General features: G+C 34.3%; 2 protein-coding genes across 2 annotated transcripts; both read left to right on the forward strand.

The window, feature by feature from the left end:
* Positions 1–1,312: 1,312 nt before the first annotated feature.
* On the forward strand, positions 1,313–25,841 carry LOC123679822 (pancreatic lipase-related protein 2-like). The gene is made up of 9 exons (XM_045617327.1): positions 1,313–1,624; positions 5,203–5,471; positions 11,869–12,109; positions 12,853–12,965; positions 14,511–14,631; positions 16,043–16,336; positions 25,220–25,334; positions 25,458–25,652; positions 25,714–25,841. Exons 1-9 carry the CDS (start codon positions 1,435–1,437, stop codon positions 25,802–25,804), a joined length of 1,629 nt encoding a protein of 542 aa, XP_045473283.1. The 5' UTR covers positions 1,313–1,434; the 3' UTR covers positions 25,805–25,841.
* On the forward strand, positions 18,147–19,669 carry LOC123679823 (venom allergen 3-like). Its single transcript, XM_045617328.1, has one exon. The coding sequence runs from the start codon at positions 18,649–18,651 to the stop codon at positions 19,660–19,662; it is 1,014 nt and encodes a 337-aa protein (XP_045473284.1). The 5' UTR covers positions 18,147–18,648; the 3' UTR covers positions 19,663–19,669.
* Positions 25,842–26,498: the final 657 nt, after the last annotated feature.

The following is a 26,498-nucleotide window of genomic DNA, read 5'->3' on the forward strand; positions in this document are numbered from 1 at the left end:
TGTATGAAACCTCCCTAAAACAAGGCCCTTCCTTAAAATTCGTAACTACTAGACCTATCGTAGGGCCCGGATTGACGAGAGAAAAGGTGGAACAGCCATCTTGATCAAGAAGTCCATTGCTCATTCGGAAATAGATCTACCCGATCTCCAGCGATCAGAAGCCAACGCTTCGACACGAGTTTCTTGTTTCCCTACTCAGAAGAACTCGATTCCTGAAGACATCAAGGAGCTTATCAGAGAGAAGCACAGAGCGAGGCGTAGAGCTCAGAACACACTCAGCCTTGAGGACCGCCGAGTATTCAATCAGCTCAACGCTAGAGTCAATGAGGTCTCAGAAAAACCCGAAATGATCGCTGGGAAGAGAAACTAATCTCTCTTTCCAAAGAAGACAACATTGTTTGGCGAATGTCCAAAGCGTTGGTCTCAGATGGGAAACTAACCCCACCGATTCATGATCTACAAGGAATGGTATATCATCCAGATGAAAAAGCTGAAGCTTTCACAGACAACTTCGAAACCCAATGCAGCCCAAATTACAACAATGCGGATTTGGACCATATCTAGGACACCAACCGCAAAGCTAGAAGAGACTTGAAAAAGAAAGCGATGGAAGTTACTGGTTTCGCAACCGTTCAGGAAATCCAGAAATAATGTCAAGCAAAGTGAAAAAGGCACCAGGACCGGACGGCATCACTAACTTTACGTTGCGAAACCTTCCCCGGGAAGTCTTAGTAGTACTGACGAATATAATCAATGCTATGCTACGACTAAGGTATTTTCCTAAGGAATGGAAGAATGGATTACGCAAAATCTGGATATTTATGAGTGTAATATATAATGCGTCACTTTCGATGGTTTTTTATGTTAATTAAATTTATCGGTATTCCTCCTTGTTGTTCCTGACCGAATTAAATCTCAATCAGTACTTTGAATTTCTACACATGTGGTTTTCATTGATCAAGCTTGAAATGCCGCCCTTGAATGTTGCCGCCCCAGGCGACTGCCTACCTTGTCTCCCCCTAGCGACGGCCCTGAAATTTTCAGCACAAAATTGTGATTAGTTTTCCATAAACGTCAAATAGACCATCGCGGTGAATCACCCTGTATTTTTAATTCAATTGTTTCACTACATACCTGATTCTTGTTCTTACCTATATCAACTAAAATGGTTCTCAAAAGATAGTAGATAGATTTTTCGATATAACCATATTAACCATGGTTCATATTATCATCCAACTGCGAATCTGCCAACAAGTTTTCTTTCTATACTCTATCGAAAGTGAAAGTTTCTCGTTCTTGAAAATGAAATTCAATTGCGTTCTTCAGTTTCGCGTCAAATGCGGTAGATAACATATGAGTTCGCGAATATGATCATTATATTTTAGATATCAACCAAAAATAAGTCTGACATTTATTTAAATTTTATTCGAAAACATGTTAGTCAATCTTGTTGTGAAAGTGCTCTTTTGTGTATTATGCTTATATATGGAATTTATTCAAGCACAGAACCTATTCAATAGGTATAAACTTATGTCTCGTTTACAAATGAAACCAAGGATTAGGGCAAGGTTACAAGAAAAATTGAATCAATATAAAGCGAGAACCACTCAAACTGTTTGTTATGGTGAGTATATACCAAAACATTTCTCGACATTGAATTCTTTTCTAAGAAACCATAAATAGGAGGTTTTCTAATGAGGTTATTATTATATTTCTATCTATTTAAGTAGTAATTCGTTAAATAACGAAACTTATTCACTTCTATTGAATAAGGGAAGTGATGGACACATCCAACGGATATAATAATATAAAAATATTAACAATACACCAATATGAAAAATTCAGTCACCTATTTCATTCACCTATATTGAAAACAACTATGAGAAACTTTGCAACTTAGCACATCCCCCATTCACAATTAAAATCAATACCTTCAAAATAACAAGTTACTCAATTATTCCTCGAGAGAACAAGATATCTTGAAGAGAAAAGTCACGAATTACTTGTTGAAATCCTGCAAAAATTCTTCTCAAAAAAATGAGAATCCTTGTACTTAATAAGAAATCATCTCTACCACCTATATTCAGACAGAAAATCCTAGTCAAAGGGTTATTCAACAGATCTGTTCTTATCGAAATAAGTTCAATTACATATACCTACAATTTCTAGTCACTTTTAGTGAAATATTTTTGCGATCCCCAAATACTAATACTTACTGTTGAGTCTATTCACATATCTATGATAACAAATTTCTGCATAAAGCTTCATGGTACTATTTTGAGTGCTCTTCGAATTGATGGGAAAAAATTGTTCAAAAGGCTTTCTGACTCCCATAAAGTGTTCATTTATCGATACAGGTATTATATCGTTGATTTGAATTTTATGTATAGAGGATCCGAACATGAATTGAAATTAAACACTTAAAAGATTGGTCGCCAAAATCATATCCATATATTAATAGTTCCCAACAGCAAGGCTTTCTCAATCTATCAGGAGGTTCAGCGGAAGTTTCATTTCCTTGATGTGCTCCGATCTCTTTCGATGTATCAGACCGTTACAACTAATAATGAGCGGAACTATATCGACGCGCTTCAATTGTCATATGTATCTTAGCTGTCTTGCTAAAGGCTTATATTTTCTTCACTTCACCTCGTATGTTTTACTCAGATTCTGATGCATCGCAAAGTCGATGATTGCAGAATTGTTTTCTTTCTGTCTATTCATATATAGTAAGATTCTATGCAAGTTTACACCAACCAGATATGTGAAAAACTCAAATACCTACCTGGTACAAGGCTCTCTTTCCCCAAACTGAAGGAACAATCCTGGCCATCCAAGATCAGGTTATCCCAACCAGAACGTATGAAAAGCATATTTTCAACAAGTGGAAACCACTAAATGCAGAATGTGCAACGCTGCCGAAGAAACAATCCAGCACCTGTTTTCAGGATGCTCAACAATATAGCAGACACCACAAGTCACCACAATGATATGGGTAAAGTCATACATTAACTATGTCTCCAAAAACAACTTATTCAACATTTCACACCTCCCCACACATAAACTGTGTCTGTAAAGTATGGAACAAATTCATTTTTAGCTAAACAGACCATTTCAAGAAATAATCCTGAAACAAGTCGATTTTTTATTTTAATTTACCATATTTTAAAATAATAATCTAATAAACAGGGTGAATTACTTTCGAGTAATGACGTCACCGTCATTTTTACTTTAACGGAACACCTCCATTTTGTCTCAATTTTCCGACTACTCTAGCTGAGCTGAATCCAAAAATGTATCACATGTTGATTCCAATTGGTACAGTGTGGACAAAAATACAATAGTTTTGTGTGTGCTAATAAAGTAACGCGTAACATTCTTTATTAGTTAAATTAACAATAGGTATTATCAAAAATACTTATTGTCTAGCGGCAATTGTTTGAATGTAACATCCTGTAGTTTGTTACATTCATTACATGTTTTTAAATTGATAAGAAATAATTTCTTTCATATTCTGTCTGCGAGACCACAAGAGCCGAACATATTTGGAAACAGCTCATTTTTTTTAATCTAGAAATGTAACAAACTACAGGGTGTAACATTCAAACCAATTGCCGCTAGACAATAAGTATTTTTGATAATATTGTTAATTTAACTAATAATGAATGTTACGCGTTACTTTATGAGCACACTTTATGTCCACCCTGTACCAATTGGAATCAACATGTGATACATTTTTGGAATCAGCTCAGCTAGAGTAATCCGAAAATTAAGACAAAATGGGGGTGTTCTATTTAAAAAAAATGACGGTGACGTCATTACTCGAAAGTCAAAAATCGACGTGTTTCAGGATTATTTCTTAAAATGGTCTGTTTAGCTAAAAATGATAGTATAGGATCCCGATATAAAACGACCTTCACCGAGATGCTTATTTGATAAAACGTATTTTATATTTAATTTAACATGTCAATAACTATATCACATATGGGTTGCCTAACAAATTTTAGTCCAGAGTAGGTTTAATTAATAATAAAAAAAAATTTTTTTGTAAACATTTCACCGGTTTGATTATTAGATAAATTCTATACCAGTCGAAAGTATGAAGCCATAGAATGTGCAAACGTTGGGTTGCCTATTTTTTTCTGGTCACAACTCTCGGGTAGCCGAGATAAACAGATAAATCTATACCTACTAGCATTTTGCAACGGTCTGATTATTGAATCAAAATCAATAAAATTGAAGATTATTTTATTATGAACATGGTGGTATAGGGTTGCCTGCGAAAAATCAGTCCCGAATCCCGGTTGTCGAATTTTAAAAAGTTAAATATTGCTGCGAGTGAATGTGTGCGACTGAGAGGTCCCAATCAACCATCTCATGAGATAGAAGAGGACTCAGCATAGCTGCTGTTTGAAGTCCGTCCAGTGAAAGAAAGAGAGTGCGCATGCTATTTGTTCTTGGAAATGAAAAGGATAGCGATAGACTCGTATATGCGTGCAACATTTTGGAGTAGATAATTATCAAAATAGAGGAATAGTTATTTAATTTTTTTTAATCAATTCATTATTTACTGAGCCATTAGAGACTGATTTGCGACAACTCGATCTTTGGCTGATGAGTGGTTAGGTGAACAAGGCTATCCTGTAACTGTCCGAACGGTTTACCGCCAGATAAGGTGATTTGGACTGCAGCATTATCGACCCCATCTCGTGTTACCTCTTACAGTTGAGTATCGCTGGCAACGATAACAGTGGTGCAGAGAACGTCAAAATTGGAATATGGAATGGCATCAGGTCGTCTTTTCGGATGAATCTCGATTCTCCTTGGGTGCTCATGGTGGCCGAAGAAGGGTTAGACGACGTCGGGGAGAAAGACATGAACCTCAGTTTGATGTTGAGCGTCATGTACACCGAAAAGTAGGCTTTATGGTAATTGGTATGGGGTGCTATTGCACACGCAAGTAGGTCACCTTTAGTGCTTATTCGAGGTAACATGATAATCTGGCTCCTTCTGGGTGTTGCAGTTTCTTTTTCAGTTAGTATATTATGTCCATAATAAGCAATAATTTTCGTTTATTCAATTGAATAAGTAATTCGCTACCAAATATTTTTGTTCTTATTCGATAAAAAACAAGTATTTTTGCACCTGGAACTAACCTTAGAAATATTTCTACAAATCGCTCATCAACTCATTCCTTTCCAGATAGTGTTGGGTGCTTCGATCTACCTCACAAAAGGTCACCATTACAAAAAGTTCCTGAAGATCCGGAAATGTTACGAACGAAATTTTTCCTCCTAAGAAGGAACATAAACTTCTCCACTCCACAAATAATTCATTATGATGATGACGGAGAATCTTTGAGAAATTCAAAATTCAACTATTCCCAACCCCTGAAGATGATTGTTCATGGTTACATGAGCAAATGGAATGAAAAGGGAGCCCTTATCACGTCTAAGGCTTACCTGGACTTGGTGAGTAAAACAGAATAAAATTCAGAATGAATCAAGAAAAGCCCCGACTTCTCCATTCGCCTTTTCATATTAGTTCTCTTTATAAATTCCTCAAAACAGTTATGTAAATACAAATATACATATAATAGAGCGGTCATCAACCTGATCATTGAACCATCGCATGCTATGTAAGAGAGGGAAACCAATTTACTTATAATGATCTGTTTAGTTGCAATACTATTTTAATTCTCTTCAACTTCTGAATCTTCAGATAACGATATAGATAGCTGCCCATGTGAAAATCCATTCGGGAATATAGTCGAGACATCTAGATGTGTAATTTTCAAATCTTATTGTTCTGAGAGAGTAACTAATAATATCAATGTAGAAAATCGAAGTACTGCTGAAAAAAGCCCATAAAAATCAACACCAGGTTTCTGCGCAAATTCCTTGCTTATTAATAGCGCTCTATACCATACGTTGTCATCTCAATTGAGCTATCGCTTGAACACCCACTTTACTGCACCACTCTTTCACAATCAGGCACTTCCTCAAGCTCCCAGACATCATTTGTCTCGGAGGATTGGAGTTCCTCTTGAATTGCTTGCCTTCATTTTTCATCTGAACTTAACAAAGCCACTTGGAACGTATCTGGATCACCATCCATATTACCTACATTATAGCACAAATAGAGGATATAGTCTGAAAGGCTTTTGCCTTTCTTTGGGGTCTGCTCACTTCAACATGTTCTGGAACAAGATCACTATCTGCATATCACTATCATCTGTGTTTCTGGAAAAGTCATCAAGTTGATTAGAGTTCCAAAATGGTCGTTACTCCAAGGACTACATTTCCTTGGGTCCCATTTTGGTGCTCCAAATATGAGTGTTGTTCAAGAATGCCGCTTTTTTTCCTGACTGGCGCAGATACTTCTAGGTGGTCACTGTTCGACTGATCAAATTGTTAAAATTAGTTGTTCAAACATTATGCTATACCTACCTGAGGTAATTTTAGGGGTAGCCCAGTAATATAATATGTAGCCCTTAACGTCCTCACCATAGCCAACTGAAATCTTTCTGATGAGACTTTTGTCCCATTTAGTTAGTCTTTTTTTGGTACGGAAATCATAATAACACTTCGAAGTATCCTTAGTTAATTAACATCTGGTTTCTCATTGAATCACATTTTATATGAGATATTCCATCCACTTGTGAACTATACCTTGTAACTCTAGAGAACTATCAAAATAGTGATTCACAAACTCACCTCCATTGTTAGATCTGAAAGTTTCATTGTTTGAGTTTAGCTTGCTCAACAAGAGATTTGGACATTTTAGTGTATTTGAAAACTTAGTTCTAGTTCTTCATAAAATATACATTTGGATAAGCGATATGGATATTGTCTCCATTAGACCACACACGTTTCCTTAGTCTCATCTAATGAGCTCCAAAGGTATTTCTGGTCTGGTTCCTACGTGTTAATTGGTAATCGATCCTGCTTGCATTCACAGCCAAATATACAATTACAAATATTCCTTTCTTATTTTTATCAGAGCAGCTTGAAACAGTAACAGCTCTACTTTTAATTTTTTCAAGCTCAATAATGTTGATATGACCAAGCCTCCTTTGACACACCTCATTCGGTAATACCAATAAACACGGCCTTTTCTGATCCTGTTGAACATTCAGTTTGTAAACACTCTACAAGTAGCGCGTCCAGCATTTACCTCGGACCCCTCGGATTGGTCTGGACCGTTCGGTTATTGAATCCATATTCAGGGAAATACACATCTAGACCATTAGGAAAAGAAAATCTCATCATGATGATCTTTTTGGTCGGACGTTTTAGACCAAGCGAAGCGATTTCACCTTTGTCTATGAATTTTATCTGTCTATGGTGTTTGTGATAATAATAATACTGAGTTAAGTTCTAAGTGTTACGGCTTCGACTGCCAGGGTCATTAGCCATGTGAATTAAAGCTCGTTTATTCTGAAAAATCAAATATAAACATGAATCACTGAGCTGCATGTTTTAAGTTATCCCGCTTCGTTTTTGAAGATCGACATTCCGTCGTTATATGAATTGAAAAATTTCAATACTTACCTTGTATACTTCTGTTATTAGTGTGATTGGATATAAAATAAAATGGGTTAGGTGTTATGCATATTTTTGGAATGAGACATCTGTTCATGACTTTCGGCAAAATCATTAGTAAAACATTGGGATGGGTATATTTTATATGTAATATTATAAGTATTGTGGAGTTTATTCAAAAGAACGATGGATAGTCAAACATCTTTTGTATTTCGAAAAATTAACTTCAATAATTTCTCCAAGAGAAATGAAGAAAAAGGTCAAGCTTTGAAGATATATGTTCATGTTCACGTTCACAAGATTATAGTGCGAACTAGTTTCATTACTTCTAAAGTAATGTGATAGATTTCAATGAATTCACCACATTATATTGTCGAAATCACCGTAAGTACATAACAGTCAGTATAATTTTTAATAATATACATAATTTCCAGCTTGACAAAAAGAGAAACGTGAGTCACGCAACCTGCTCTTGCATTGCTTTCATTTCCGGAAATTGAAAGCACATATCGTGTTCGGTATCAATGAAGAGGATTCATACTTAAACAAATGGATCTTATACTTGGAAGAGGCTATATGTTTAAAAAATAGAAAAGGCATAATTACATGAAGGGGCAGAAGTGCATCGAAGAGGACAAATAATGTATATTTCCAGTTGAATTAACTACAGGAATGGTAATATTTCCACTACCCTTCCCCTAATAATGAGCCATAAAAGTAATGTAGACAAGGTTATATAAAAACAATCGAAAGAGCCAAAATCTAGTGAATTGATATTATTGGAAATCAAAAGTCCATTTATTGGTATGTTTCTAGTAAGAAGAGATTATTTTTATAATTGTTTTTCATTCCAGGTCAAGTTATTTCTGCTGAAAATATCGAGTACCATTGCCAATATATGAGAAGAGCAGAAGAAAAGCTAATTTTAAAAGAAACAAATAAACACTATGATCAAGTCCAACTCAAAACGGCTGCTTTGATTTTGTAGTTTTCTCATCTGGTGATAAAACATTGAAAACTGTTAGTGTGCCATTTTATGAAGAATATAAATCAAAATTACTCTTGAAAAATAAAATGATTTTTTTTTAGAAATATGCTTCGCACATTATGGTATGAAAGTTTAAATATTGCAATAAGAAATATGTATAAATTACCAAGCCTCAATTGCGCTGTTATATATAGGATCGTCCAGAATAAATTCAAATTTTGCACTGATTTTATATTCTAATTAGTTATCGTATGATATCAAGTTTCACACACATTCCATCTGCACTATAGCCAAAGAAATTATTCCCAAATAAAATATTACATCTTCAAAATTACGTGGATCAATTTGACAGAATTCCTTTTTTCCTTCTTCAACTTTTGTCACTACATACAGATGGATATTTAAAAGGCGATTCCTCATAGGGTAGGTATTTGTGTATACTTTACCTTTTTCTGGATCGGACTATTTTTTGATATATTTTCATTCTTTCAGTGTTTTTTATCCATTTTCCATACTCCTGCAACCTGCAACAAGTAGAATGATATTGGATAGACATAACATAATAAATTATGTCAATTCAGTTTAGATTAGATTTAATCACGGAGGTTACGTTTCACTGCGACCTAATGGTCTATTGTGCCCCCATCAGAGCTATTCTCTCTCAATTCAGTTTAAAAACTGAATTTACCTGTGGAAAACTCGTTGGGTTAAATGAAGGGCTCTTAGAATCATTACTTTTCCCATTTCCTACAAAATGAGCTCGGCATATTTTATGGAATTCCTTAGATTGCCATTCTTTCGAAGTACGATCAACACTACAATAAGTTTTAGATGAAGACATTTGCTAACATTCATCAATTAATCAAATATTCTCACTAAATTCTTCTCGAAGTTTTAATCTATATCTACCTTCTTTCTGTTTCCAACCAAATTTTCTGCAATTGACTGAATTCAAATATAAACTGTGGTAACCAATGACAGAGTACTGAATTTGTGCAGTAAATAGTTCGAAGTCCGTATTTTCAGAATTAATTTTCGATATTGAAAACTAAATCAACTAGAAAATTCCTAGTATCTTCGAAAAACAGATATTTTAACACCATTCTAGCAGAAAATATAGTAAAAGCCCTCTGTTTTACAAGGCTTTTGTTCAATTTCACCCCACGGAGAGCGGTACATACAAATATGCAGGTCAGAGATGTTCCATGTAGGTAGTAGTGAAACATTTTCAATTCAGACCGCAAAAACAGATAACAAATGAATAGCAGTAGCACAGAACAGCAGATGTTCTTCACCTAACTGGTTCATTCCAGATAAATCTTGTTGAATCTGTAAGATCTGTGGTCACTAAAAATCCGTGGGCTTTAGTATTGCCGAACGTGCTAAGTGTGAATATTAACTACCAGAGTATTATATCACATAAAGACCAAAAGGGCGCCTATTGAAGATGAACGTGATCGTTAGCTCCTGGTAGTTGAGTTGAATAAGAAGATCATAATCAATATTATATTGTCTAAAATTATACCCAAATTAGTGACCGGTAAAATCCACACGAAATTTTTTTTAGTTTGTTTGTTACAGGGAAAACTTGTTAGTCACAAATAGTACAATTCTGAGGAGAATGCTGGTAATTTCAATGATTTGATAAATACATTTTATAAAATCAACTATTGATGAAGCACAGTCCGTTTCACTTCGAAGTAGCTGAACTTGAGAATTTATATTCTCAAGTGGCACAAATGCACTCCCCTCAAAAATATTAAGTTTTTATTTGAAAAATTTTTCCATAAGATGTTTCTATTATGTAGCCTCATGAGGATTTCATTTTTAATAGTGGTCAGTCTCAGGTATTGGTCATCTATTCTTTGCTCAGAAACTTGGAGTTCGGAGTAGTTTCTAGGGAATTCAGCAAACAGTTTTTACCGGTAGCCTATTTTATCCCCATCTATTTTGTCACTTCATAATGTATATGTTTGATAATACTCTTCATTTTGTGGAATAATGACTTCAGGCTCACGACCCAGTTAGACTGGGCTTGGGAATTTTGAAAAAACATGAAGTAGTATTTAATTGGTACATATATTTTTGGCGCCCAACATGGGGCTCCATGGAATCATTTTCCATATTTGAAATAAACCTGATCTCACTCTTTCTCGGGTTGGAGTGATTTCGAGTTTCTATAGTCCACCAACATCCACATTTTGGTTTGATAAAATTTCCATATTTGAGTCTTCAGCATCAAGATTCTTTGATAGATTATAAGGGCAGTCTTCAAACTAACTAAAAACACAGTTCATTAAAAATGAACCTCTTGAGTAGCAAACCCTGTTCGAGTAAGAAACCCTGTTTTTCTTCTTCAATTCGTAGCGGAATAGACCAAAATGCTGAATTCATGTCGATTCTTGAAAAATGTTTACAATTTCTGGTTTCTATTACTCAATCTTCAATTATCGGAAATGGTTGTGATTGAGTAACTATTACCTTATTCAATTTTCTTAAATCTATGCACAGTCCTATTTTTCTGTTTTCATCTCTTTTATATGATAGTGTTACCGGAGCAGCAAAGGGACTATAGGATTATTCAATTATATTCCATTAAATAATTCTGAAATTTGTGCTTCAATCTCCTTCTTATCTTCATTCGTCCATCCATAAGGTCTTTTGATATAATATTTATCTATTATAAGATCTATTCTGGCTTCATAATTTTAACCTAGCCAACAAGATATTTTTCTTTAGCAAATATATTTTATATTTATGTACTATATTTTGAAAATTTGTTTCTTCATGATTATTCAAATAACTTGTAGGGACTTCAAAAATGTCTACATCTACATGTTCATTGAAAATATTTGATGCTCTTTTTTTGGTAGAATCAGGAATTTTCTGTACCATCTCCAATATTTCATTTTGTATCAATTTGAATTTTGTTATGCAATCCAACCCAATCAAAAATAATTTTCAAAATTTTCATTACTCATAATGAATGAAATGTATTCTTCTATATATTCAATATTTATGCTTCTACTGTTATCATACCATCTGTTTCATTCACACCATTAATTGTTCTCTTTGCATAGGTTTGTTTCTATTTGATTTCAGATGTATAAGTTTCGAATTTATTAGAGGAACATAATTTCATAGAAACACACTTTCCATAGGACAAGAAATACCTACACAGATAATGAATTTCTAGATTTGAATTTGACATCTAACTAACCCTGGGGAAGATTTATAGAACTTAAGTCTTCTGCATTCCTTTATTTTTTTAAATGAATTTTTCTGTCTCAGTAATAATCCGACCTATTTGTTGAATATCGTGATTAATTTTTCCAGTATGACTGCAACATGATGGTAGTTGATTGGGGTGTTGGAGCAAGAGGTCCTCAATATGCTACAGCAGCCGCAAATACTGAACTAATCGGTAGACAAACGGGCATCTTACTCTTGAGAATCATCAAAAATGGAATGAATCCGAAAAATATTCATATGATAGGATTTTCACTTGGAGCTCACGTAGCTGGTAGTGCTTCGGAGGTGTTAAAAGCAAGTGGACATTTATTAGGTAGAATAACAGGTAGGCATATTTAATTATTTCCAAGTTATTACTATTTTCTCTTGGCTTGTCATTCCATCTATTTCCGAATATTTTGATTTGGCTTTTCCTCAATTGATATTTTTAGTAGGTATTGAATAGATCCCTTTGGAACTGTATGTATACTACCAACTACTAGCGAAAATAGAGGGGCTCCCTCCACCAAGGATAACAACAATTCTAAATTTTGAATTTAATAGTGGAAATAAGTAATAACGAGTAATACCTATTTGTTTTACTCAGAATCTATCCCCTGACCTAAATATCGATTACCCGATTATCGGTTTTACATTTCCAAGTTTGCAAATTTTTATTGAAACTTGCTTTATCTGTGATAGAAAGTTTATCAATAGAAAGACCATTGCGTCTCTAACACTACAATACAAAGATATTTAGTATTTCCTTGTGTGAGGTATCAAAAATTGCAGTGTCTTCCGAACCACCTATAGAGTGATTCGTAAAAATTCGTGAAAAAAAAAGTGTAGATTTTGCAATTCAATTAATTTTTTAGATATTTATAGATGTATTTATTGAATATCCTTAACCTAACTTAACTCAATCAATTATCACAGATCATCTATAGATGATATGGGATATTTGATTTAAGTTTTACAGGCTATAGGTTTACCGACTAGGTCAATCTGCGAACGAGATGATGAAACTCATTTATATCAAAACTGAAGTGTTATCACTTTACGTATCACTTTAATTCTTCTCATTTGCAGGTCTAGACGCAGCAAGTCCTTTGTTCCGAAATAATCATCTCCGAGAAAAACACAAGAAGTTGGATAGAGATGACGCACATTTCGTTGACGTTGTGCATACAGATTCAAGCCCGGTAACCTTTGATCTTATTCAATATACTAAACTGAACAAGAAGTAGTTCAAATTTATTTTTCAGAATATAGGCGTTATAAATATTGATGTGTAGGTATATTAATGTGATGAATTTAGATGTCTCGTGTTAATAATCATTAAAATATTAAAACCGTATCAGATGAAGATGAAGTGTCATCATCGTAAATCCTTATTTATAAATAAGGTTTCGTATTTCACGATAAAAACTTCGAGAGGATGAGCAGATTATTTAATTCGATTTTTAAAGTAGACTTCCAAAATCTGAATTGTCCAAGTGGGATCAAGAAGATTTTTTCATTGAACAATTTAAACGGGTAATCACTCATCATTCAGAAAAATAAACAAAAAAGATGTCATCTGTCCGAAGTTGTCTCTCTTGTGTCCCTAGTTGTATGGATAGATGTGTGAATAAATCTGTTGATGAAGTGTAGTTGGATTTCTTGAGAGCGTACAATGGCGTTTCCTTAAGAAGACTTCTTCATTCGATGGATCAATCATTTCTGAGCAAGAGCCTGTTTTTGGTTAGTGTTGGTACATTTCTAATATTTCTATCCCAGACTAAGCTTGTGACGAGTATTTTATTGGAATTGGTTGAAATAAGAATTTCTCTATATATCTTTACAGTTTTATTCCACACACTTATTATATATCTCATCGAATCGAACAGTATATCGCCATTACAATTAATCCCAATTAAAAGAGTATGAGTGAAGCGTTTTTAAGTGAACTTTTCAGTTCATATTTACAACAGAGTGGTGTCCCGCAGGGCTCTGTTCTTGGGCCACTGCTTTTTGCATTCATTTATGGAACGCCGAGGCGATTTGATTTATACCTACAAAGCGCTGCATGGCTTATTTGGTTGTGACCTCCATCACCTCCTCACCCTCGATACCAACAACCTTCGAGATCGTCAGCCTAAGCCTTAACATAAAAATAATCATAAGACAGAATTTTCTGAACAACACGATATTCGAGATGTGCTTCTATAGTGAGAATGCTCTCAAGAATTGCTGGATGCACTTGACGGATGATTTTTCTTGAAGAAATTCGGAGCTCTATTGCCTACATATTATAGTTTTCATGTATGACGAGAGTTTATAGGTTCAAATCTTCTCTCTTCTTTCGTTTGTAATAATACATTTTTGAGTACAAATATTTGCCTACTCAAAAATAAACTCATTTTGCTTTGGCTATAGTGAGCTATAAAAGAAAATAAAAAATGACAGTATTCTCCCAGCAGAGGAAATTATTTTCCACATTCAATGTAATTAACATGAGAGTCATTTTGATTGTTCACAATACATTATTTCTTTTCATATGTATCAGCATATCGATATTCATAACGCCTCTATTTAACGAAACAAAATATTTAATGCGAGGTCCTCATTACTCATTTGGAACCATTTTGAACGTACTGAAATTAATAACATCAATTTGGGTAAATAACGACCCAAAAAAATCCTTCAAATAAATGATATTTGAAATACATAAAATCGATACTCAAACTGAAAATTTTCTTCTCCAGTACGCTGCAGATGGTTTTGGTTTATGGGAACCTATAGGACATGTGGACTTCTTCCCTAACGGTGGACAAGATCAACCAGGATGTACCGATACCAGAGGTTCCGTCGTAGTCACGAGCTTGGGTAAAACAAATTATTACTAGTAATGGCTTAACTTTAGGTAAAGATCTTCCACTTTTGTACAAGGACATTTTATTCGCGTTCAACGCCTTTTTGCCTACAAAGGTATCGATATTAGTGATGCATTATTATTTCTGTTTTCCAATATTTGAATATCTTTTATTGCATTAGAAAAATTTCCATCAGAAACCAGACAGATGTGAACAGATAGCCATTACTCAACCTATTTTGTATGAAAATTTTTGAATTTTAGAAATCTCACTATTTCTATTTACATATTTTTGTAAGTATTCGAAGAAACCCAAGTAAATTGCAATGTTATAACCATAATCACGCCAAAAAGAAAACACGTAGTTGACGAAGCATTTTAAGGTTGTTTTGAACAAATTTTGAAGAGAAGGTATTTTATTTTTAATTAAATTATTTATTTAAAAAACTTCCACCTTTTTCGATAAAAATACAAATTTTACAAATCAACTATATGTAGTTCCTATACCTAAACATATATAGGTATGTATGTATATCCAAACAATCTTCGTTTTTGAGATACAGGGTGTTAAAGTTTGAAAAAAATCAGTTTTTTATTTATAACTCTATTATTATTACATTCATTGTTTTAATTTGTAGGTATTGAAGTCTAGATAGTGTAATGTTCCGAATTAGGTAAGCGTTTACTGCCAAAATCATCCAGTGACTTAGATAGCAATGTTCCTTTTCCTATTTAAAATCTACATCACTGTCTTTTTTTTAGAGAAAATTGTTTCATTACTGACATTAACAGAGCTTCATTAAAGAAAAGGTCTCTTGAGTTTTTTGTTCATGGAATGTACCATTTTCGAGATGATTGAGTCCCAAATCAAACACTATCTACAAAAATTAATTTTTCAACTTTTCCCATTAGTGATGAATGAAAGTACAAAAATTGACGTATCAGACACTTGAACAATGAAAACACATTTTATTGTTTGAGTGTCATTCTGAAATGTTCAATTAAATGACATGCGAAAGCGTTATAATACACTTTGTCAATTTTTGTACTTTCATTTATCACAAATAAGAAAATTTGAACAATTAATTCTTGTAGCTTTTTGTGGATAGTGTTTGCTTCGGACTCAATTATCTCGAAAATGGTATATTACAATTTATTTTAATGACGCTCTGTCGTTTTCAGAAATGAAACAATTTTCTCGAAAAAAAGACAGTAGTGTAGATTTTCAATAGAAAAAGGATCATTGCACCCCTCTATATCTAGGCCACTGGATGATTTCGGCAGGAAACATTCCTATACTTAATTTTTGAATTGTTCTCGAGAAAGAGTTAAACATATATAAAAGTCCTTGTATAAGAGTGTGATTATTTCATTCTTTAGAAATTGATTACTCGACGAAATAGTTATTTCATTTTTAATTTTCAGATAAAAGATTGACTAGGGACATAGCATGCAGTCATATAAGGGCTTGGCATCTATTTCAAGAGTCTCTTTTAAACAAGCTATTAGGAAAGAACAACACCTGTGAATTCATATCATATAGTTGCCCAGGCGGTTTACCTTCCTTTGAAGAAGGGCACTGCTTTCCGCATTTGGATAATACAACAAGTAAGCTGTATCTAGATCCCAGTTACATAGCAGAAATTGGAAAATTGGGCGAAGATGCAAAAGGTGAAGGAGTTATGTATTTGACAACAAGAAGTTCCTCGAAATTTTGTGGTAAGTATGAAGTGAACTCAACAGAAACTAGTATCTCATTCGAATAACGTAGTATAGGAAATTTATCGTTTAAAATTCCCCGGTTGTCATCGGTGTTTAGGTTATGCAGTAGAGATGAACTCCTAAAAGGGCGGAACCGGTTCATCGCTACTCACTATCAATGACATCGATAGTTAGAATTTAATTGAGGAATCCTTTTCTAGCAATGTTTCAACTTATATCGATTGAATTCGGTAATGCATATACCTAATATAGCCTATATCGGTCAAATAAAGAAATGCAACTGTCAGTACTGAAACCACAATCGTCATTGACTTAGGTTTCAAAAACAATACACATACGCACATCCTTCTTCTCCTTTTGATTGCAGATTGAACAAAACCAGGAATCATCTCTTGAAGATTCTTTTAATGCTTGTCAACTGAGCCTTTTGAAGATCTTTGAGGCGACTTTGGTGGCATTTTCGTTTTTTCAATACAACTGATCCATTATTTATATAGATGTTTGTTTCTGATCGGAGTAGAAATTAAGTCAGAAAATGTACTCGTATTAGCATGTGAATGCACATCTTGACATGAATCTTTCTCATCAGAATTGATTAATGCAGCTTCAATAGGACCAATTCGTCTGCTGTTGACAAGGCGAAAACATCCTACGAGTCTCAACTTGCGTCTGGCAAGAAAAAGAAGAAATTTTATAAATACACGAATGTAACAATGACCTCAAGAGTGTCAGGAGTTGGTCAGGAATTCCATAGGAGATATTTCTAAAAATGACCGGGAATCCGCAGATTCCTTAGCTGCAGTATTTGCTGGCGTCTATTTTTCTGAACCGGACGGGATATTACCCACTCTTCGTGACCCAGATCCGAATGAAGAACTTGGAGTGCGCCTGTCAATCAGTAATTGGTGTTCATACATCTGATCTGATGAGCCACAAGGAAGCGTTCTCATCCTGATCCTGATGGCCTTTCTTCTTTTACCTCGAGAAGGTGTGCTTCTGCCACTGACATCCCTCTGTCAATTACTTTCAGGGAGTCGTTATGTACGAGGGTGGTTTGATAAGTCCGTGACTTTTTGAATAAAACAATTTTTTTTCAACAAAAAAACATTTTATTTTTCTACATAATCTCCTCTCAGCTCGATACATTTAGTACAGCGTTTTTCTGATTTTTTCATTCCCTCCAAATAATAGGTTTCCTCGAGGCTCTCAAAATAGGCGTTTGTATAGGTAATGACTTCTTCATTCGACTCAAATCTCGTACCGCCCAGCCATTTCTTGAGGTTTGGAAACAGAAAATAGTCGCAGGGGGCTAAAACTAGAGAATAAGCTATGAGGTAGCAGTTCGTAGCGCAATTCTTGGATTTTGGCCATCGTGATTAGACAAGTGTGTACACGTGAATTGTCTTGATGGAATAGCACTTTTTTCTTCGCCAAATGCGGCCGTTTTTGCTTCAAATCAATTGCCTTCTTTGGTCCACATTCACCCCGTGCAACCCACTGTTTCGATTGTTCTTTGGTCTCTGGAGTGTTGTGATGGATCCATGTTTCGTCCACAGTAACAAAACGGCGCAAAAACTCCTTCGGATTACGGCTGAACATCGCTAAACACTCTTTTTCATGTCCAAATATTCGTGTATAATATGATCCAACCGTTCTGTTGAGGTACATACAGCATTAGCCAACTCACGCACTTTTATTCTCCGATCGTCCAATATAATTTCATGGTTTCAGTGAACGATATTTTACGTAAAAAGTAATGCTTAATTAGCACAAGGAATTAACTTTTTTTCATTTTCCAAAAATTCACGAGGTGGTCTGCTTTGAACGGCTATAAAACAGTAACTGCACGTCGTAACTTTCTGAAAATTAGAATGTTGCCCACTGATAGATCACAGATGACGGAAACATTATTGCATTGTAAGTAACTGCTCGGGAAATTCAAAAAGTCACGGACTTATCAAACCGCCCTCGTACTTCCACTGCCCGGGGGGATTAGTTGAGGGGTTCGAGATTCAAATCAAATTGTGCACAGATACGTCAAAATTCGAAAATTACATGAATCTCAGTTCAGGAAGAAATTACGTCGAAGTCAATCAAAAAGGAAGGTAATATCGACAATTTATGGAATAGAGTACCTATATATTTGCAGCTGAAAAAGCTACGATTTCTCATAAGGAACACTTAGGATTCTGTAGAATTTGGTTCAATTTAGGCCTATTCCTCAAATCTACTCTAAAATCCTAGATAATTGAATTACCTGATGAAAATTCTATGATTAATACACATATGTCAAATATAAAATTCAGACAATGTTTGGAAATCAAATTTTCATATTACTCTTTACAATTTCAAAACTTCAATTGACGTTCTCTAATAAGTATTGTTATATTTGTAAAACTCACACTATGTGTGTCTATAGGAAAGATATGCCCTCTGATAATTGCCTTGATTATAAAAAAGTTTCTCTAACGATAGATAATAAAACAGATATACTGGAGGCATACAATGCACTGAGGAATTACGTTGCATCAGGAGGTTTCATGAATGAGACAAACACAACCTTTCCAGAGGCATCGAGTATGAACATGGTTAAATGGAAGGAAGAACTCTCCCAAATAGCCCAAAGATGGGCTGACCAATGTCCTACAGAAGAAAACGATAACTGTAGAGATATTCAAGATTTTCATGTAGGGCAAAGCATTTATAGCTTAGACATACCGTCAAAAGACGAAATACCTCAATTTCCTCAAGTTCTAACTAAAATCTGGTTTGAGGGACTTAAAAATGTCACTTTGAAAAATCTGAAAGAATTCGATAGTTCCTCAAATTGGAAATCAAAAATTTTCACTCAGTCTATATGGGGTAATGCTCAGTATATTGGTTGCGGAGCTGCTATATTCAAAAAGCTACAACAAGATGAGGAGAGTTCGATTAGAACGTTCATTGTTGTATGCAATATAGCACCAGAAGGGAATTTACAGAACACTTCCGCATATAAAATAGGTCAACCTTGTTCAGAGTGTCCAAGGAAACAGTGTCATTCCAAATTCACCAGTCTTTGCGATGCGAAAGAAACAGAAATATTAGATGTATCTAAAAAATATATGGGCAAATTGTTTGAACATGTGGTGAGGACTTGGGACTGGAAAAGTAAACTGACCCACAAAAGAGTGTATTCCCAGAAACTTCCTGGAATATGGTACAATGGAGTATGCAGATGCAATTATGTTTATAGGTCAAAAGGAAATTCATTTTATCGAAAAAAGTTATCTGTTCATATTATTCTATCACTGAATATTTATTGGATAATAAATAGATACTGAATTATAATAATGAAGATATTTTATTTATTGTTTGCAGAAGTAACTACACGATAGTGGAATTTTGTGTTATTTTAAGCTTTGGTTAAACTTTGGATTCAATATCAATTATTATTATTAATATCTCACAATCTTGAGCTTCGGTTGGAACCCCACATCAGATCATTTCTTCCATGCCGATCGCATGACTGATATCGCTCTAATCAAGCCAACTCTATTCAATCAGATCTTCGATTCGTTGGAGTGGATTGCTCCTTTCACCTACTTAGCACAATTATTTTTTCGATGACTTGGCCAGCTAAATTTGGATTGGGTGGAAATGCATTCTTTAAGATGATACCCATCCAGCCAATTACAAGGGATATCCCAACCATCCTCCTACCCAAAAACCAACGTTTTCTCTACCGAAGCTGGCTGTCTATCAGAAGGAGCAGGCCAAACCAAACTTGTTTTGACCTCTTAAAATTCTACCAAAGAGGAAGAAGAAAGAAAATGTATATATGACACAGCCAGATGGATTTGTACTTAAAGAATTTGAGAATAAGGTATGAAAATTAAAAAAAAGGAGTTTATGGACTCAAGCAAAGTAGTAGAGCTTGGAATAAAAGAGTGGACCATGTGTTGTTGGAATTCAATTATTCCATATGGAAATTTGAACCTTTTGTATCTACGAAGAACGGGAACAAATGTCTTATTTTTAAAGAAAATGGCTGTAACCTAGAAGGCTATTCAGACGCAGATTGGGGATCCAATAAACTGGATCCGAAATCTTTTAGGGCTTTGTATTCAAGCTAGCGGGTGAAGTCATTTCCTGGAAAAGTTTCAAACAAAAGAGTACTGCACTCAGCAGCACTGAAGCCGAATATATGGCGATGAGTGAAGCTGCCAAAGAAGCCATATATTTGAGGAAATGAATGAAGGTCTAGATTCATTTAAATTATTCATTGACGAACAATCTGCTCAAAAATTAGCATTGAATCCTGTTATGTTGGGTCCTATTTTATTCGGGAAACGGTGACTAATGAAGTTATCAAATAAGAATATTTGGCGTCATCTGATTTGACGGCAGACATTTCAACGAAAAGTCTACCCACTGTCAAACATAAATTGTGTAAAAACCAGGTTCAGTTCAGTTGTATAATTTGTGTTTTTTCTTTTACTTTTGATTACGGTAAAAATTATGGGGGTGTTGAAAAAAAAATCTGTTTATGTTAAACACCCAGGCTTATAGCCTTTTACCTAATTTCTCGCAAGTTTAAAGCTAAAGTAGATGGAGTACTGTGTTCAGAGGGGAAGTCTTAACTTTTTCTCCTAGAAATTTTGTCAGGAGTGTCAAAATTTCTTAGCGATTTTCTTAAAATAACTTAGTCGTTATAAAGGAAGAAGGTACCTATACTTGTACAGGGACATACTCGTTAAGTTGGGTAGTAGTAAATTATTTAAAGTGTATATAAAGTTTTAATTGCCTCATTTGTTTTTCGCTGTGTAATACAAGGTATCCAACTCACAGTCTCAATTCCACATAAAGGAAATCTAAACACTTGAGCTTCAAAACCTTCCATTTCACCTTATGAACAATTTTGTTAATTATGAAGTTATTGTGCTGGATATCATTTCCTCATTACCCAGTTTCACCAAGTGAAGAGTAGCTGCTATATATTTCATAATTTTTTCTATTTTCGAAAGAAATTACATCAAACAATCAGAACCTATTTTATTTTAGAAGAGGAATTTCTTAGCAGGATATTCCAGCATTCGATTTTTTGTACTGAAAGATAACCATAAGACCTGATTTCTATCAGTTGTTTATAGACATGGGGATCTTCATTCCCAACTTATTGATAGTATTTCATTTCATGGGTGCTGACAATGTATCTCAACATTCTAAACCCCAATCCCCATAGCTATAATGTCAGCTTGCATACTGGTAGAATTACCTATCAGTTTTTGAAACATAGTACCTATATGTGTGGCCTACTGCAACTCTCTTGCTTCAGCCGGAGCACATATGGAGCAATATTTATATCTAATACCTAAGGATAACATTTTTCTAGTTTCTGCTCCTATTATGTCTGCCTACAGCTACAATAGAGTATTGTCCAATTTTTATCAGGGCCTATCGTGCAGATAACTTACGGAGTAAGAACGCTCACTCCATCTGCAATGACCATAATAAGGGGAGAACCATCCTAGTCAATCTGACCTAAGTTGGGGGAATTTCAGCCATATGTTGTTTATTGATGGGTGCATATTATGTGAAACTTCCATAAAAATCGATGGTTTCAGGTACTTACTCTTTTGAACTGAGCAATCTTTTGATAGATTTCCCTCCTAAATGTTCACATTATTAGTTCATGTTCATATGTTTAATGAAGAAAAAAAACATATTTATACGAGACGAGGAAGAAGTTGCTAAAAGGGAGCGGTTAAGCGATCTTACGTTGGGAAGATTGAAGATAGTACAGGAGACATCCGATAAGTTTGGATTCAAGAATGTTAGGACTTTTAATGGAAGAATTATTGCCAAGTCGGAAAATGGAAGGGAAAAAATTTTGTCTGAAGTTTAATTTCATTGTATCGTAGTTTTTTTTTGGATATTTTTTTGTTTTTTATCTGATCATAGCATGTCTGTACTGCAGAAGATTTATTATTTTTTGCTCATGCGAACATTCACTCTTTGGTTCCGAAATTTTATGATGTAAAATCCTATAATGTCTCCTATAAGTTGAAGGATTTCAGGTGGCTCTCTGTGAGGAATACATTTGAGTTCTATTGTATTTGTTTGTATCATCGCATTGTGTTACACATAAATCATCCGTATCTCTATAATTAATAATAAGATCATATTCAGAACAGATGTCCACAATTCAAATATGTATAAGAAATGCATGCGATTTCCATCTTTGAGAGGAGTTTTAGTTTCAATATACAGGGTGTCCCGTAAAGACCACGTCAAACCGAGGGTGAATGTAGATCAAAGGATAACCCACCTTCTAACACAAAATTCCCATTATAAAAGTCTTACCGTTTTCGAGATATTTTTTTTTTTCGAAAATAATGAATTTTTGCCCCTTTCAATAGTTTTGCCCTTACGGTTGGTACAATTTTACATCTTTCTGGTTAATTTTTTCAGTAAAATATTGCAGAAGAATGATTTTAACGTTTACATTAAAAACATCCTCCGAAAATTTGAAAGGGGGGCTAAGAGAAATATTTTTATTGGAAATTTTGGTGGTGGATTATTTTGTTCATGAAGTTTAGCCCATCGTAGTGGAAAAAAAATGGACCGAGCTACTGCTGCACATTACACCAATAAATTGTCTATTTTATAGTGATTTCAGAGAGGTATCACACAAGTAATTTGTTATTCGAAAAAAAAAAGATATGGCTGTTTTTATCCAAATGGGTACGTTTCTGACAAAATCAAGTTTGTCAATTCTGTTAAGAAATCTTCGATGTTGCATTACTTAGTGAATAATGGCAATTGTTTACGTGCGAAAATATTACTCGTATAATTATTCACCTTAACGAAATTCAATTTTGCCGGCAAATTTTGGAAAACATCATGCAGATCCAGAATTTTTTGATAAGATCATTTGGAGCGACGAGTACATGAATCTTCACAATTTGCATAGCTGGAATATCACAAATCCACACTAGGTGAGAGAAGATAGATCACAATATCGATTCAAGATCAATTTATGGACTGGAATATTTAATGGTGCAATTTTGGGCCCGATCGAACTGCCGCCATCACTGAACGCAAACAATTATTTGGAATTTTTAACCAACCAGCTGCCCATTTTATTGGAAGATGTGCCGTAGTCTGTGGTTTCAACATGATGGATGCCCAGCACATTACGGACTCGAAGATACCACACATTTGAATAGAACTTATCCCCACCGGTGGATTGGAAGAGTAGGTGAAATTTTGTGGCCTCCTCGTTCACCTGACCTAAATTCTATGGACTTTTATTATTGGGGCTGCCTAAAAAACAAAGTATACGCAACACCCATACGTGATGAAGCCGAATTGAGAGAACGCATCCGCAATTCGGCTTCATCACGTAAGGGTGTTGCGTATACTTTGTCTTTTAGGTAGCCCCAATATTAAAAGTCCATAGGATTCAGGTCAGGTGAACGAGGAGGACACAAAATTTCACCTTCTCTTCCAATCCACCTGTGAGGATTTAGGTCTTCATGTACCCATCCTTGGTACAGGAAGACTCGTCGCTCCAAATGATCTTATTAAAAAAATCTGGATCTGCATGATTTTTTCCAAAATTTGCCGGCAAAATTGAATTTCGTTGAAGTGAATAATTATGCGAGTAATATTTTCGCACGTAAACAATTGCCATTGTTCACTAAGTAATGCAACATCGAAGATTTCTTAACAGAATTGACAAACTTGATTTTGTCAGAAACGTACCCATTTGAATAAAAACAGCCATATCTTTTTTTTTCGAATGACAAATTACTTGTGTGATACCTCTTTGAAATCACTATAAAATAGACAAATTATTGGAGTAATGTGCAGCAGTAGCTCGGTACAATTTTTTTCCACTACGATGGGCTAAACTTCATGAACAAAATAATCCACTACCAAAATTTCCAACAAAAATATTTCTCTTAGCCCCCCTTTAAAATTTTCGGGGGATGTTCTTAATGTAAACGTTGAAATCATTCTTCAGCAATATTTAACTGAAAAAATTAACCAGAAAGATGTAAAATTGTACCAACCGGAAGGGCAAAACTATTGAAAGGGGCAAAAATTCATTATTTTCGAAAAAAAAAATATCTCGAAAACGGTAAGACTTTTATCATAGGAATTTTGTCATAGCAGGTGGGTTATCCTTTGATTTACATTCTCCCTCGGTTTGACGTGGTCTTTACGGGACACCCTGTATACATATAGAATGAATAATGGTGTTCCATCTGAATTCAAACATTGTAATTGTACTAAATTTAGAAAAATGTTGACGATATTCTTGCTTTCACAGTAGGGCTGAATTGGCTTTGTTTTTAAGGATGTTTCGAATTATATTTTAGTAGTTTTATTTTTCATTCTGTAATAGTATATTCAATGATTAGATACTTTTCAATTCGTTTGCTTATTTATTTATTTCTCTTTCTTGTATGAATTTGATTAAATATATCAAGGGTTAAGTGGTAGCACACCAATTAATGAACTTCCCCTTGTGATTTCCACTTAATTTCGCGTTCTTTTTGATTTTTGATACTCTGTGATAATATGAATGGGTGAAAATAAAGACATTATTGTTATTATTATTCTTTTTATTGTATGAGAGTATTATTTTCATACATATAGGTAATATTATAAATCATAGAAATAATGATTTGCCGGACGAATTTAAAAGTTCAAATCCATCGATTTTCAAAAACTTAGTTAGGGAATTGTTGTTCTGCATAACCTTATCGAGGACTTCCTAAATACATATTTTGCATTTTTTTGACATAACATGAATTCAATGATACTTTTAATCATTGATGATACCTAATAATCTGATAATCGAAGAAATTATTTATAACAAATTTTCAGGTACTCAACTCCAAACCTCAATTCAAATATCTCAAAAGACAAAACCAACTAAGGGAGTGTTACAATTACATCTAGAATATAGGAATTACACAGCAGATTTCAGCATAAAGTGCGAGTAAGTAATTCAACCAATAATTATTGATATTATCCAGCAAAGGATAAGTTAAATTCAAAGGACGATTGTCATCAAATCACAAAAAGGAGGATTATATAATTAACATCAACAACAAATTTCTAGAATTTTAGATTTCGTTATGACTGGAACGGTTATGAATGGTCTGGGAGTAATAGACTTCAACACCTTAAAACCAGAAGTGGAAGAAATCCATGCTAGTCTAAGCTACATAGATATCGAATATGGTAAACAAAATATCGACGTCAAGCATACAATATATATAGACAAAATAACAGTTCGTGATATGTATGGAAACAGGTAAATTGAAAATTTTCAATTCAGCCAATTATATTTTATTCCATCATTCTATTTTTTTCAGCTGGCAATACTGTGGAAGAGATACAATGCTGAATGACAGAATAGGACATTTTGATGCAATGAATGTCACTCTAAATAGAAAATCTTGTTAAATTTGTTCTAAATTTTATAAATATATTATTTGTTACACAAGGGTAAAATTATTAAATTAAATCAATTTAGTGCTTTTGAGGCTCACTGTCCTCGCTCGTTACAATCTGAGTCGCGAGACGTAGATTACATGCGAAAAACTGAATATTTAGAGCACATCATTCTTTGTTTTCCATCCTCTATTACTAAAGTCTGAAAATGATTGATTGCTGTTGCGTTAATTCCAGGTATGCCTTGACCACTTTCGCAACATGGGGAGGACTTCCCATTTCAAAGTAGAGGGTGACAAATTTCTAAATTTGAAATTATTCGGTATTGAATTAGACATTTCCTCCTTGTAATACATGTATATAGGTAAATAGGAATTTCGGTGACTGAAACACTTCTCTAACTTTGCCATATGACATCTAACAGAATTTCTCCATCACTTGCAAAATATACTACGACAAACTGTTCGATAAAATCAGAGTTGAAAATATCGAGATATTGAACAACTCATGCATGAGTTCAACAGAATCGTTTACTAAAACCAAGTCTTTATACAATTATACCAATGTAACCATTGGATCGAGTATCAATCTCCTGGTATAGGTTAATTGGGTTGATAGGACTTTCGGTGACTGAAACACTTTTCTAACTTTGCCATATGACATCTACCAGAATTTCTCTATCACTTGCAAAACAAACTACGACAAA

The sequence above is a fragment of the Harmonia axyridis genome, chromosome 5 (genome assembly GCF_914767665.1).
Source record: "Harmonia axyridis chromosome 5, icHarAxyr1.1, whole genome shotgun sequence".
In the NCBI taxonomy this organism is placed as follows: domain Eukaryota; kingdom Metazoa; phylum Arthropoda; class Insecta; order Coleoptera; family Coccinellidae; genus Harmonia; species Harmonia axyridis.